Raw genomic sequence first — 14,493 nt, 5'->3', positions numbered from 1 at the left:
AATATAAGTATATGAATATATAAATGTAAATATTTTCTAAATATATTCTGTATGTGTTTGTATTTATATATACATAATAAATATATACACCTACATATATAATGTAAACAAATTTTTATTTTGGATGCGATTAATCGTTTGACAGCACTATTAAATATTACATATAAATTAAAATAAATAAATATCAGATTATATAGATTCTAAAATATATATATATATATATACTGTATACTGATTTTAAAATCTATTAAATAATTTTTTTTTAAATAAATAACTCACACAAATTAATTTAGAAAAATCTTATTGATCCTAAAATTAGGTTTTATGTTCATAATGCAAAATAAATAATTTCCCTTTTTTCTTTTTATTTCATGAATTAAAATGAATTGATCACAGATGCCTAATTGAGTTTTCCTGAATCACAGTCGCTGGACTCTTGCTCTGTTCAGTCGTGTTAAACTGAGGATCGTATCGCGAGACGCTTCTGCATATTTTCCCCTGCGGCGAATATTTGACAGCACTTCAGTGAGTGTTTCTGTCTGTGTGTGTTTGACAAGCGTGACGTGATCTCCTAATTTGAGGGCAGATGTCACGTCTCTGACGCCGTGATAATTACAGCCCGACACATTCACACTTGCTTTAAGCGTTCAGGTCCGTATGCTAGTGTTATCTGCCACAAGTCCTTCTGTTTGTCTTCCTTTGTGTTCAGAATCGTCTCATCCTCTCGATGAGGTAATGAGGAGGAACTAAGACAGATACTGTTATCCCTAAACAGCAGAAGAACTAGTGAAATGTGGTAAAGTGTGTGAAAGCAGGTGCTGTTTGTGTGTTTGTGTAGCACCTACAGCTCTGCAGATCCTACTGACGATTCACAGAAAGCAGCAGCTCAAGTTTAATTTCAACACGATCCCTGATCATCTCGGTCTGATCTGAAGAGGTTGAGCACATTTCAGCGCTGAGTGTTTTATAAATGCAGATTGAACGATAGCAAAGCACTGCTGCACATTTCTTAAAGGCACAGCAACAGAAAACAGTCTGTTTAGTTGTAAGCAATAATTAAAAACTACATTTTGACTGTTTTTGATATGAGCCCCTTCAGTAGAGGAATGTGTGTGTTTGGATGGTTCACAGTAAATATATGAGTATTTATTTATTCATTTGTTTATTAGGGCCTTTTTTCAAGATTTTTAGGATTTTAGAAAATCATCTTGTCCAGATACAATGATTAAAATGATTGAAATAAAACTAAATTAAAATTATATTAATTATGCATGAATTAAATTTAGTACAACAAATGCTGCTGTGGAAATAATTTATAATAACAGAAATATATATATATTTTTCAGAATAATGTTCACTGATTAATGTAACTAGATACAGATACAGTAATTTTATTTTTTATTAAAATATTTATATAAATATTTAAACAAAATATATACCATTATATCAATTAAAATATAAATAGATAGTAAAAAAGATAAATAGTAAATAGAGATTTGGATTTCATGTTGATTTTAAAGGTGGTTTGTTTATTTTTTAGGGCCTTTTTAGGATTTTTAAGAGTGTAATATTGTAATTAAAATAATCCTGTCCAGGTACAATAAGTATATTAAATTAAATTAATTCTGCAATAAATGCTGCTGTGGAAATAATGTAGACCAGTACTTTGAGCCTTATATAAAAACAAGCTTTTTTTTTACACCAGATACAATTATATTTTTTAAAATTAAAATAAATATTAAAAATATATTTAAAAAATTATAAATACATAAAACTAATAAATACAATTTCTAATAATAAATAATAATAATTAAATAAAAATGAATCAAATTAAGACCAAAAACATTTATTAAAATTGTATTTATTTATTTGATTTTATTGAACTTTTTAGGGAAATGTTAGGATTTTTAAGACAAAATTAAACAAAATTCAAATAAATCAGCATTAATTAAATTGAGTACAACAAATGCTGCTGTGAATTATACTTATAATTGCACTTTTTTGCATTACAATAAAGAACATTTAAAAGGGAAATATACTATTATTACTATTATTATAAATTATAGTCAATAAGATTGTCATCACAATGCAAAAACGATCCTAAAACTAGACTAATATATATATATAAATTCTAATGAGTGTTTTGCGATTGAATGGGTGACGGTCACATAGATCATCTATAGCAGATGTCACCACAATCTCACCAGATCCACTTCTGAAGGGCCCCGGGGCCCAGAAACCACCCTCTCTCAGACAGAGCAGAGATGGTTTCATCATGAGTCTTTAACTGTGAGAAACAGAGTGACCCTCTCTGTGTGTTTAGATTCAGTAAATACTCTGGCTTTGAGGTCTTGAACTGACTATATATTAGGGATGATAATAAATAATTAATTTATTCATTTTATTTTGCTATAGTAAAATTAATGATTTTTTTTATAATCCTTTTTTAATTTTTACATTCATTTAGATTTTGCTACATTTTACCCTTTTTATTTTATTTTTTTATTATTTATTTATTCAGTCATTTATATTTGTCAATTTTTACATTTTAATTTTTACATTTATTTATTTATATTTTGCTACATTTTAAGACTTTCTAAATTTATTTATTAATTTATTTATATTATGCTACATTTGAACCTTGAATTATTAATGAATTAACTTGTTTAGTTATTCATTTAGATATTAACCTTTTTTTATAATATATATATATATATATATATTAATTTATTAATTAATTTATATTTTGCTACATTTTAACACTTTCTGAATTTATTAATTTATTTACATTATGCTACATTTTAACCTTTTAAAATTATTAATGAATTAACTTATTTATTTTGACCGTTTTTATTTTTTTTTTTTTATTAATCTATTTAAATTTTGCTACATTTGAACACTTTCTACATTTATTATTCATTTATTTATATTATGCTACATTTTAACCTTTTATTTTTATTAATTAATTTATTTATATTTTGCTACATTTGAACCTTTTTGAATTTTTACATTTATTTATTAAGATTTTGGCGTCCAGTATGAATGAAACACACATTCCATCCTATTGTGGGTAAAATCTGAAAAATATACCTTTCTCAAAAGAAATGTTTAGCAGACATATAAAAATCCACACTTTTTCCAGTGTACAGAAGTTTACAGGAGTTTTTTGTTATTAATTTGTTGCAAAAAACACTGATGTGCCAAGCTATCAAAACCAAACCAAAAACCGTGGTTAAAAACTGTAGTACGTATTGAGCCATGGACTAATGCTATTGTTGCATCCCTAGACTATATGTCACTCTTTATTGTAAAAGAGCATTAAAATAACAGCTTGTTGATCATCTGCTGGTGTGTTTGCTGCAGATGGAGAGCAGACGGCGTGTGAGCGTCACAGAGAAGCAGCCCAAGCGTCCTCGTCTTCCTCGGGAGGATACTTCTTCTTCCGTCCGCGTCCGGCCGTCGGTCAGTACGTGCCCAGCTGTGACGCTTACGGCGCTTATGAACCCCTGCAGTGTCACGGCAGCGCGGGTCAGTGCTGGTGCGTCGACTCGTCCGGACAGGAGATCCCCGGATCCAGAGCCGAGCCGGGCAGCACACCCATGTGTAAGAGCACAGACTGCCCCGTTACATACCTTTATATGATGCTGCCGGAAATACATTAACCTATGACTTTTATTCTGATATTTTGTGGCTTCTTCTCATTTAGAGTCATGAACATGTATGCAAAGTTTCAACACATTGATGTGTCGTGGAATTTGCATACAGTATTTATATTACAATATTAAAACCTTCTTTTATTTTTATAATTATTTATTTATTGCTACATTTTAAATTTTTACATTTATTTATTTAGATTTAGCTACATTTCAACCTTTTTAATGCTGCATATTAACCATTTTAAATTGTTTACATTTAAGTAATTAATTTAAAAAACATTAAAAAGGTAGCAAAATCTAAATAAATAATGCATTTATTCATTCATTCATTCCTTATTTAATTTTTATATTCATTTAGATTTTGCAAAATTTTACCATTTTTAATTTTTTAATTATTAATTAATTTATTTATTCAGTCATTTATATTTTTCTACATTTTAACTTTTTAATTTTTACATTTATTTATTTAGATGTTGCTATACTTTAATTACAATTGTAATATGACCTGGATAGTTCAGCTGCACATAAACAGAAGAAATGTTTTGTCAAATGCTCTAATGGTGCATTCATGTGTTTGGCAGATGCTTTATCCATAGTAATATACACCGCATTGATGGCATGCAATTTAGCCGAGAATCGAACCCATGATTTTGCTGTTTGAGCTTCAGGAAAGCACAGGTTATGTGCTTTTCCACACTTTTTCTTTTTAAAATGTATTACTTTTTTTTTTTTTTTTTTATAGTTGCAATATTGTTTATAAAATTTATAGCTTCTGAAATTTCTGGAAAAAAAAATGTTTACATATTTATTTTTGTAATGTGTGAGAACTATGAACGTTAAAAGTTTGGTTTATTTGTTTTTCACATAAGTGAAAATTTTCACATTTTGCACATAAGTCACACAAAAAGACCTGAGTATTGATGTATTATTTAGGATCCCAAACAGGGAAGGATTTTGTCAGCCAAACCCTTTTTACCTAAAATATTTTATCTTTTAGTAAGCATCTTATTTAGATTTTTTTTTTTATGATTTAATGAATTTGTAATACATATTTTTTTTTTTTAGATTTGTTTAAAAATATATATATATTTTAATAAATATATTACAAATATTTTAATTTAATTTTAATTTTACCTTTTTTATCATTTAACGCATTTTGTAATTTTTGTATTTATTTTTGTTTTATTTTTTTATTTGGAAATTTTCAATGATTTTTTATTTTAATTTGACATTTTCCCCTCTTTCCGTAGGTATTGATCACAATGTGGCTCCGCCCCTCATTGGCCCCACCCCCAGAACCGACATCAGTCCTCTGACTCCTGGAGCAAACCTCTTATTCGCCCAAAGCGGCAAGATCGATCACATCCCGCTGGACGGCAACCGGATGATGAAAGAGGAGTCGAAGACCGTTCTGCACGTACCTGTGAGTTAATCATTTACTCTGCTGCTGCATTATGCTTCTGTGAGCTTCAGAGTGGCCCCAAAACATATTCTAAACTGAAGTCACACCTAAATTATAAATTTATATTTTTTTTATTTATATTTGTTACATTTTAACTTTCTTTTATTTATTTATTGCTACATTTTACATTTTTTGCATTCATTTATTTATTTAGATTTTGCTACATTTGAACTTTATTGATTAATATTAATTATTAATTAATATTAATTTATTAATTAATTTGAACATTCTACTTTTTTAAATTTTACATTTAAGTAATTAATAATAAAAAAAACTAAAAGATTATATATAGCAAAATCTAAATAAATAATTTATTTATTCATTCATTTCATTTTGCTACATTTAAACTTTTTAATTTTTACATTCATTTAGATTTAGCTACATTTTACCCGTTTTAATTTTTTTAAATTATTTTAACATTTTAACACTTTATAAATGTATTTATTAATTCATTTATATTATGCAACATTTTAACCTTTTTTAAATTATTAATGAATAAATTTGTTTATTTATTCATTTAGATTTTGCAACATTTTAACCTTTTTTTAAATGTTTTAATTAATTTATTAATTTATTTCTATTTTGCTACATTTTAACCTTTTTAAATTTTTAAATTTATTTATTTATATTTTGTTCAATTTTATCCTTTTAAATGTTTTTAATGATTAATTGATTAATTAATTAATTAATTAATGATTTTATATTTTGCTATTTTATATTTTTGTTTTTATTTTGAAATTATGTATTTATTTTGTTTTATAATTTATCGTTTTATTTTAAAGTGTTTTACTTTGAAGTTGATTTTCTTTTAAAATTATTTATTTCATTTTACATTTTTATGATTTAATTCATTTTTAGTAATTAATTATTAGATTTCAATCAGCTCCTTTTAATTTTTTTTTTTATTATTAATTGATTAATTAATTAATTAATGCTTTTATATTTTGCTACGTTTGAACCTTTTTCGCCATGAAAATAGCCTTATTAGCTGGCGCAGTATTAAATTATAAACAAACAAACAAGCATGAAAAATGAAGTCACACTTAAATTGCACACACAATATAAAAGCAAGTGTCATTTTTGTAAATAAAGATGCACAAACATTTTACAACAAAAGGTTTTTACAGACAGAAGTTTGTTGGGTTTGAAATGCTAAAACAATAGAAGTTTTGTTGAAGAAAAAGATGGTCAGACATTAATTTTAGTTTCTTGGAGCCACTATATGATGGAAAATTGTTTCTAAATGGATCCAGAAACTGTCAGATTCACCAATTATACATCATCTGCACTGAAATATGACAAAACCTCAAAATGTACTGCTCTTGTCACCACAGACAGTCATGAGTCAGCGTGACACAGTCCAGCAGGAAAACTAGTAAACAAGACATGATTTATCTGGTCAGACTGAGACGGCTTTGATTGACCATCATGTGTGGGATGTTTGAGATTCTCCATCCAGAGTCAAACTGACCGCTCGCTCACACAACACCTTCATGCTGCACATTTAGTTTTTACAATTTCAATCAAAAATAAGCTTATTAAAATAAATACAAATTTTGTACAATTTAATCTATTTTTTTTAATTTTTAAAATAACTTAAATTGTGCTATATTTTAAGCTTAATTTTAAAAAAATATTTACATTTTGCTACATTTTAACCATTTATGTATTTATTTATAATTAGCTATATTTTAACCTTTTTCATTTTTTAAATTATTTATTTATATTTAGCTTCATTTTAACCATATGTATTTATTTGTTTTTTTGTTATTAATTTATATTTTACTACATTTGAACCTAAATTCATATATATATTGCTACATTTATTTTTTATATTTAGATTAATTGAATTATTTGATATTTTCTTCATTTTAAACTTTAAATTTTTTTTTTTTTTAACCTATTTATCTGTTTATGTACATTTGAACAATTTTTGCCATGAAAATAGCGATGGTAGCTGGCATAGCATTAAATTATGATTAAACAAGCAAGCATGTAAAATGACTTTACTGCAAATAACTTGCGAGTGTGACGTTGTTCTGAATATTTTAATTCCTTACAGCATGTTCATTATTAATCCTCCTCATGTTTCGTGGGCCGTTCCTCGTTCTGTTGTGGGGCTGCGTCTCAAGCCTCTGGTCTTGTGTTGATGTCTGCAGGGTAAAGTGGTGATCGCGGTGGCGTTCGACTGCGTGGAGCAGATGATCTTCTGGTCTGATATCACTCAGCCCTCCATCAGCCGAGCCAAGCTGCAGGGCAGAGAAACCTCAGTCCTCATCGCTAAAGGTGATAATACTCTCTAACACTGACACATCAGTCACACCACAATAACTCAGTGTCCCTAACGCTTTATCAGCTCAACCCCTTTCAACTCTGATATTTACTTTAGATCGTTAGTTATATTTACTGAGATTTTAAGATATTGTAATAATCTAACAACAACTATAATTTAACAACACATTTGGTCATTCATGGTTCTCTGATGTAGTTTTATTACATTTTCATGATTTATTTTTAGTAAGCATTTTATTGTGATTGTTTTTATTTTTAAATGATTTATTTAAATTTTATAAATTTTATGATTCAGTTTATTTTTATCAAGTCTTTTGTTTTGATTGTTTTTATTTTTAAATGATTTATTTATTTAATTTTTTATGATTCAATTCATTTTTAGTAAGTCTTTTGTTTTGATAGTTTTTACTTATACTAAATTATTTGTTTTAATTGTACATTTTATTACTTTTTTAGTGTTTTATTTAGATTGTTTTTCATTTATTAATCTTCATTTTACATTTCTACGATTTAATTAGTGGTTAATACGTTTTTTATTGTTTTTATTTATAAATTATTTATTTTAGTTTTATAATTTTATTATATTTTATATTTAAATTATTTATTTATTATAATATAACATTGTGATATAATTGTTGTAGTGTTTTATTTAGATTAGTTTTTTTTAATTATGTATTCATTTTAATTTCACATTTTTATGGTTTAATGTTTAATTTGGATCTTATTTTGATTGTTTTTATTTTGAAATTATGTATTTATTTATTTACTTTGAAGTTGATTTTCTTTTAAAATTATTTATTTCATTTAAGATTTTTATGAATTAATTAATTTTTAGTAATTAATTATTAGATTTCAATCAGCTCAAAAAATATTAAATAAATGCCGCTTGCTATGTTCTTTTATTTAATGTAATGACATTCAGACAAAATGTTACTTCAAAATCTTTTTGCAACATTTGTTTTGTTTTTTGAAATCTATCAAGCTGTATCTATGGAAACCCGCTGTATGTTGTGTCTGTGAGCAGATCTAGGCAGCCCTGAAGGAATCGCCATCGATCACATGTCCAGAAACATGTACTGGACCGACTCCGTCCTGGACCGCATCGAGGTGTCCCGACTGGACGGCAGTCAGCGGCGCGTCGTCTTTGACAGTGACCTTATGAACCCGCGACCAATCATCGCTGACCCCGCCTACGGGTACGTGCTCGTTTGGTCACGGAGCTTTGAAGAAAACACACACATATGTTGGCTATTGCTACAAATATAGCTGTGCTACTTATGACTGCTTTTGTGCTCCAGGGACACATATATGACACACGTCTCTCTGTCCTCCAGATACCTGTACTGGTCCGACTGGAACCGAGACGGGCCCAAGATCGAGCGCTCCGGTTTGGACGGCAGCGACAGGACGGTGCTGGTGCAGGAAGGGCTGGGGCTACCCAACGCTCTGACCTTTGACCCCCAGAGCAGGCAGCTCTGCTGGGCGGACGCAGGTCAGCTTCACATTCATTCAGCAACATCAGTCATGATTCACGTTTGGTTGAAAGATGATGATGATATTTTCTTTCTTTATAATAACGTCATTGAGCCATTCACTATCAGGCCAGAAGCATGACTTTTCTGTCGCAGTGCATAGAAGCATTTTATTTTGAATGTTTTATTTTTATATGATTTGTTTATTAAAATTTTACCCTTTTCAGTGGTTTAATTCATGCTTAGTAAGTGTTTTATTTTGATTGTTTTTATTTTTAAATGATTTATTTACTTATTTAAATAATTTTTTATTTTTATTTGTATTTAAATTTTTATATTGATTTATTTATTTAAATTTTATAGTTATGATTTAATTCATTTTATTTTGATTGTTTTTAATTGATTTATTCATTTTAAATGCACATTTTATGATTTAATAATTTTTAGTAAGTGTTTTATTTTGATAGTTTTTTTCAAATGATTTATTTATTTTAATTCCAAATTTTCTATTAGATTTTTAATGAGTTATTAATGTTTATTTATTTTAATTGGACATTTTTATGATTTTATTCATTTTTTTGTAAGTGTTTCATTTTAAAATTATATATTTATTTTAATATCACATTGTTATGATTTAATTAATTTTATAAAGCGTTTATTTTGATCAATTATTTATTTATTGTAATTTAACATTTTTTATGATAAAATGATGTTATAGCGAGTTTTTATTTTGGTTGTTTTTTATTATTATTTATTTTAATTGGGCATTTTATGGTTTTGTTTTGATTTGTTTTAAAATGATTCATTTATTTTAATTTGACAGTTTTATGATGCAGGTCAGCTTCATATTTATTCAGCAACACAAATCATTAAACAAGTTTAATACTGTACTGGTTATTATTGTTGAAAGATTATGAAGGTATTTTCTTTATAATAACATCATCACTGATGAATCATTCACTATCAGGCCAGAAGCATGACTTTTCTTTAGCGATCCTGGTAATGTGTGTGTGTTTCAGGAACCCGTAAGGTGGAGTGTGTGGATCCGTTCTCTCGTCTCAGGAAGAAGCTGATGGAAGGGATTCAGTATCCGTTCGCCATCGTGTCTTACGGCAGAAACCTCTACTACACCGACTGGAGAAGGTGCGTCACATTTGGTTTTACTTCAGAGCCGTCTGATTCCCAAACAAATGACTCTCATGAACCAGTTCATATAATGAATCAATTCAAAAGAATCAGAATGAATCACTCTAAAGAATCACTGAGTGGTTTCTGAATTAACATCTGACTCCGTGATTGGATGTTTATATGACAACGTGTACTTAAATATGGACATTCACAAACAAAGGTTTATTGTAATGATTTTAATTAGAAATTACAACATTAAAATATATTACTACAATAAACAGATTTGTCTCCCCGACTGCAAAATCTGGATTTTTTAGGGAAAAATATTATGTTGGATAATATATGACTTAAATTCAGATTTTACCAGCTTCATATATATTCACACAGATTTTGGAAATGTGTGTTAGTTAGTGATTAATTAAAATTTTACATTTTTGATTTAATTAATTTTTAGAAAGTATCTTGCTTTGATTTATTTTCATTTAAAATATTTCAGATTTAATTTTTAATAAGAGTTTTATTTTGATTGTTTTCATTTAGAAGTGTTTATATAATATTAGATTATATAATATTTTTATATATATTTTATGATTTAATTTTTCATGTCTTATTTTGATGATTTTATTTAGTTTGTAACTTGATTGTTTACATTTTTTATGAGTTTTTTTATTATCATTGTAAATTTTGATTTCACATATTTCATAAATTTTTAGTAAGTGCCTTATTTTTATTCGTTTTTAGTTTTAAATTTATTTTAATTTGATATTTTTTAAATAAATATTTTTATATTTTATATATTTGTTTATATAAACGTTTTTCATCCTACGAACCCAAAGTTAGTTGTTGGTTAGTGTTTTATTTTTATTGTTTTTATTTTAATTTTACCTTTTTTATAATTTATAATCCAATTTTTATTGTTTTTATCTAAAAAAAAATTTAAAATTTTAATGAGTTAGTTGTTATTTAGTTTGTTGATTGTTTTTATTTTTACGACTGATTTATTTTAATTGAACATTTTTTACTTAATATTTAGTGATTTATTTAGATTTTCTTTACAATTTGATTTGTCACTAGGGAAGCAGTGGTTGCTATGGACCGTCATGATGGGATGGAGGTGGAGGAGTTTCTTCCTCAGAGACGTTCTCGTACATACGGCATCACTATGACTTACCCACAATGCCCTGCAGGTCTGAGCTCAGGCTATTCTCATCATAAACGACTGTAAGATCTGAACTCGTTTTAATCGCTTGACTGTGGTCCGCAGGCATGAACCACTGCTCTCGTGATAACGGCGGCTGCTCTCATCTCTGTCTGCCGCGGCCGGGAGGATTCACCTGCCGCTGTCCTGATGCCAGAGACGGCTCGTGTGTCGAGCAGGACGAGAATTTCTGAGGTTACGTGACACTGAGAGACACTGAGAGACACTGAGGACTGAAGAGGGAAGGATTTGTGTTCCTCATTACTGATCCTTCCGCTCGGATCCAGATAATCATATAGTAGGGATGCACCCCATAGATTCATATCGCATCTGATAATATCAGTGTTCTTCGTAACTGTGTCAGTCTGATGAGGCTGATAATAGATGCAGATAATATCAGGGATTCACTTTTTTCAAAGTCTTCCAACAGTAATGAACAGTTCAGTATGGAAGCTTGTTTCCACCACGGAATAAAAAAAGTAACAACTTTTCTCACAGCTGTAAGTTTACATCTCGCAATTCTGACTTTCAGAGTTTATTTTTGCAATTCTGATTTTTTATTGGAACTCGGAGTTTACTTTTCAAAATTCTGACTTTTCTACTGAAATTCTGAGTTTACTTTTTTGCAATTCTTAAAAAAAAAAAAGAATTCAGAGATTATTTTTCACAATTCTGACTATGTTTTTTGGAATTCTGAGTTTTCTTTATCGAAATTCTGAATTAATTTTTGCAATTTTTACGTTTTTTTTCTGAATTCACAGTTTACCTTTCGCCATTTTAACTTTTTTATAGGAATTCGGAGTTTACTCTTCGCGATTCTGACTTTTTTCCCCCTCAGAATTCTGAGTTTATATCATACAATTCTGTTTTTTTGTTTTGTTTTGTTTCCGCCATGGAATAAAGACATTAAAATGGCAATTGCGACTTTTTAACTCAATTTTTACTTTGTTTTGTGAGTTTATATCTTGCATTTGCAAGTAAGAAACTTTAAATCCTGCAGTTCTGAATTTTTTATCGTAATCCTGAGTTTCCATCTCGCTATTCTTTCTTTCCCACCACAGAATAAAAAATATTAAAAAGGCAACTGCGACTTTTTATCTCACAATTCAGATTTTTTTTCTCACAATTGCAAATTTAAAGCTCACAATTCTGAGTTTATAATTTGCAATTCTTAGAAATATTTATATTTCAGAACTGTGAGATTAAACAATCATAGTAACCTTTTGTTTTTTTTAATCTACAGTATATGGCTTCCATATTTTCTACTGCACATTAATATTTTTTTATGTATGATTTAACTTTTCGCATGAAAAATTCTACACTGCATCTCTACTGTTCACCTTTTTTAAAGCAGGTAAAATATGAAATATGTATAATATCAGCAATTATATTGATAATTGTTAATAAAAAATATTAGTTGTCTATATTAGTGTTTAACCGTCATAACATTTAGATTTTTATTTATATAATGTTTATATATAATAACAAATTGATGAAATTAAACAACATTTAAACACAAATATCCATTTATAAAGCTATTTATCATTTTAAATGTCCGTATTGGTGCATCCCTACTAAAACCACTTGAAAACATGAATCTGAATCCATCTGGAAATATTGTGTTTTATTGTAGCTGTCTTTCAGCTCTTGGGCTGCTGGGATACATTTATACTATGGGTTGCATTCTGGAATGAATATTATCTGCAATCATTCTGATTTAGGTGTAGTATTACTTACTTAATTGTATTTTAATCTGACTTTTAAAATGCCAGATGAAGATTTTCTTTTTGTTTGTTGTAAATATCAAAACTACATCATCTTTATGGGCTCTGTATTTCCTCTCTGGTGCTCGGGGGTCGTTTTATTTGACGTTTACACTCAGACAGTCCATCTGGACGAGAGCCTCATATGGAAAAGCACACTCTTTGTTTACATACTGCATGATGGGAAGGCAAGCCGCTGTGGAAACAGCTGGACAGAGGAAGGAAGAGAGACTGTGTTCAGTTAAAACACATTTTTAAGAGGTTCGAGTGTTTTATTCCTCTACTCACATTCTTCAGACATGAGAAATTGACCTTTTAGCTTATAAAAAATGCAACTTACAGGTGGATCTGATAGCTATGTTTATTTTTGGCAAGTTTGTGTATTTCAGACATTTTAACAAACGGGTTGGATGCTCTGTATTTCCTGCTGTAGATTTTCAGATGCCAGCAGATGTTTGACTTCACACAGAGCTCTAAATGATATGGTCTTGTCCAACACACACGGGACTATACGAGTCTACATAAGACATTTGGAAACAAGACATATGGAACAGTAATAAATCAAGTATGTAAAAGACTGATTTATTTTTATTTTTACTGTTTAAAACTACACTATGTAGCTTTAGTCCCTCGAGCAGCTGAAGCATGAAACTACAGTAACTCGTGGAGGAAGATTGTTTTGGTCGAGTTGTGCTTCGGCTACGCAATTCTGCGCGGATGAATCTGCTGCTGTGATCGTGATAACAGAGAATCAGAATCAGAGTGAGCTTTACTGTCAAGTATGTTTACGCATACGAGGAATTTGTTTTAGTGACAGAAGCTCCACAGTGCAACAGAATGACAGCGACGAGACAGATAATAAAAAGAAAAATATATAATAAAAATATACAATGTACAAAATAGCAAAAAACACAATATATAATATAGACAATTATGTATGTACAGTTATGATATGTGCAAATTTGAAATGCAAATAAGTGTGTGTGTTAAATAAATAATGTATTATATATGTAATTATAGTGTTGTGTGTTCTGCGTTTATTATCAAGTGTTCATGAGATGGATTGCCTGAGGGAAGAAACTGTTCCTGTGTCTGGTCGTTCTGGTGCACAGAGCTCTGAAGCGTCGACCAGAGAGGTTGTGTGCTGGATGTGAGGGGTCCAGAGTGATTTTACCAGCCCTTTTGCTCACTCTAGATAAGTACAGTGCCCTATCGAGGGAACTTCGAACTGCGTCCTCTAGGGGTCGCTATGGGGAACACGTCAGCGTGACCCGTGTCTGAAGCATACATACAAAAACACCACATGTCGTCATTCTCTTCTGTGGCAACGACAATCGAGGAAACAAGCAAAGATGACACAAAAGCATATTCAAGCAAAAGCCAACACGGATAAGTTGTGTGAGACAAAGCAAAATCAGCGTTAGTCACCTATCAAAAAGAAACAAGACAACCTCGGTGTCCAATTCGAGCCCTTCCTGCTCCTTGAGTTTCCCTCCACCGCTGGAAAGCTGCTCCGATCTAT

The 14,493-nt window shown here is 29.3% G+C and overlaps 1 protein-coding gene across 1 annotated transcript in view; it reads left to right on the top strand.

The window, feature by feature from the left end:
- Nucleotides 1-11,402, top strand: part of LOC306855263 (nidogen-1-like) — a gene marked incomplete at both ends in the record, with an annotated part of 53,147 nt that extends 41,745 nt beyond the window's left edge. The window contains 8 exons of the mRNA XM_079393817.1: nt 3,364-3,603; nt 4,907-5,079; nt 7,278-7,404; nt 8,435-8,606; nt 8,745-8,902; nt 9,902-10,025; nt 11,085-11,197; nt 11,275-11,402. Coding sequence (XP_079249943.1) covers nt 3,364-3,603; nt 4,907-5,079; nt 7,278-7,404; nt 8,435-8,606; nt 8,745-8,902; nt 9,902-10,025; nt 11,085-11,197; nt 11,275-11,402 — 1,235 coding nt within the window. The remainder of the gene's footprint in view (nt 1-3,363; nt 3,604-4,906; nt 5,080-7,277; nt 7,405-8,434; nt 8,607-8,744; nt 8,903-9,901; nt 10,026-11,084; nt 11,198-11,274) is intronic.
- Between the last annotated feature and the right edge of the window lie 3,091 nt (nt 11,403-14,493).

This window comes from Barbus barbus, assembly GCF_936440315.1.
Source record: "Barbus barbus genome assembly, chromosome: 35".
Taxonomy (NCBI): domain Eukaryota; kingdom Metazoa; phylum Chordata; class Actinopteri; order Cypriniformes; family Cyprinidae; genus Barbus; species Barbus barbus.
This window is presented reverse-complemented; position numbering and strand designations above follow the sequence as displayed.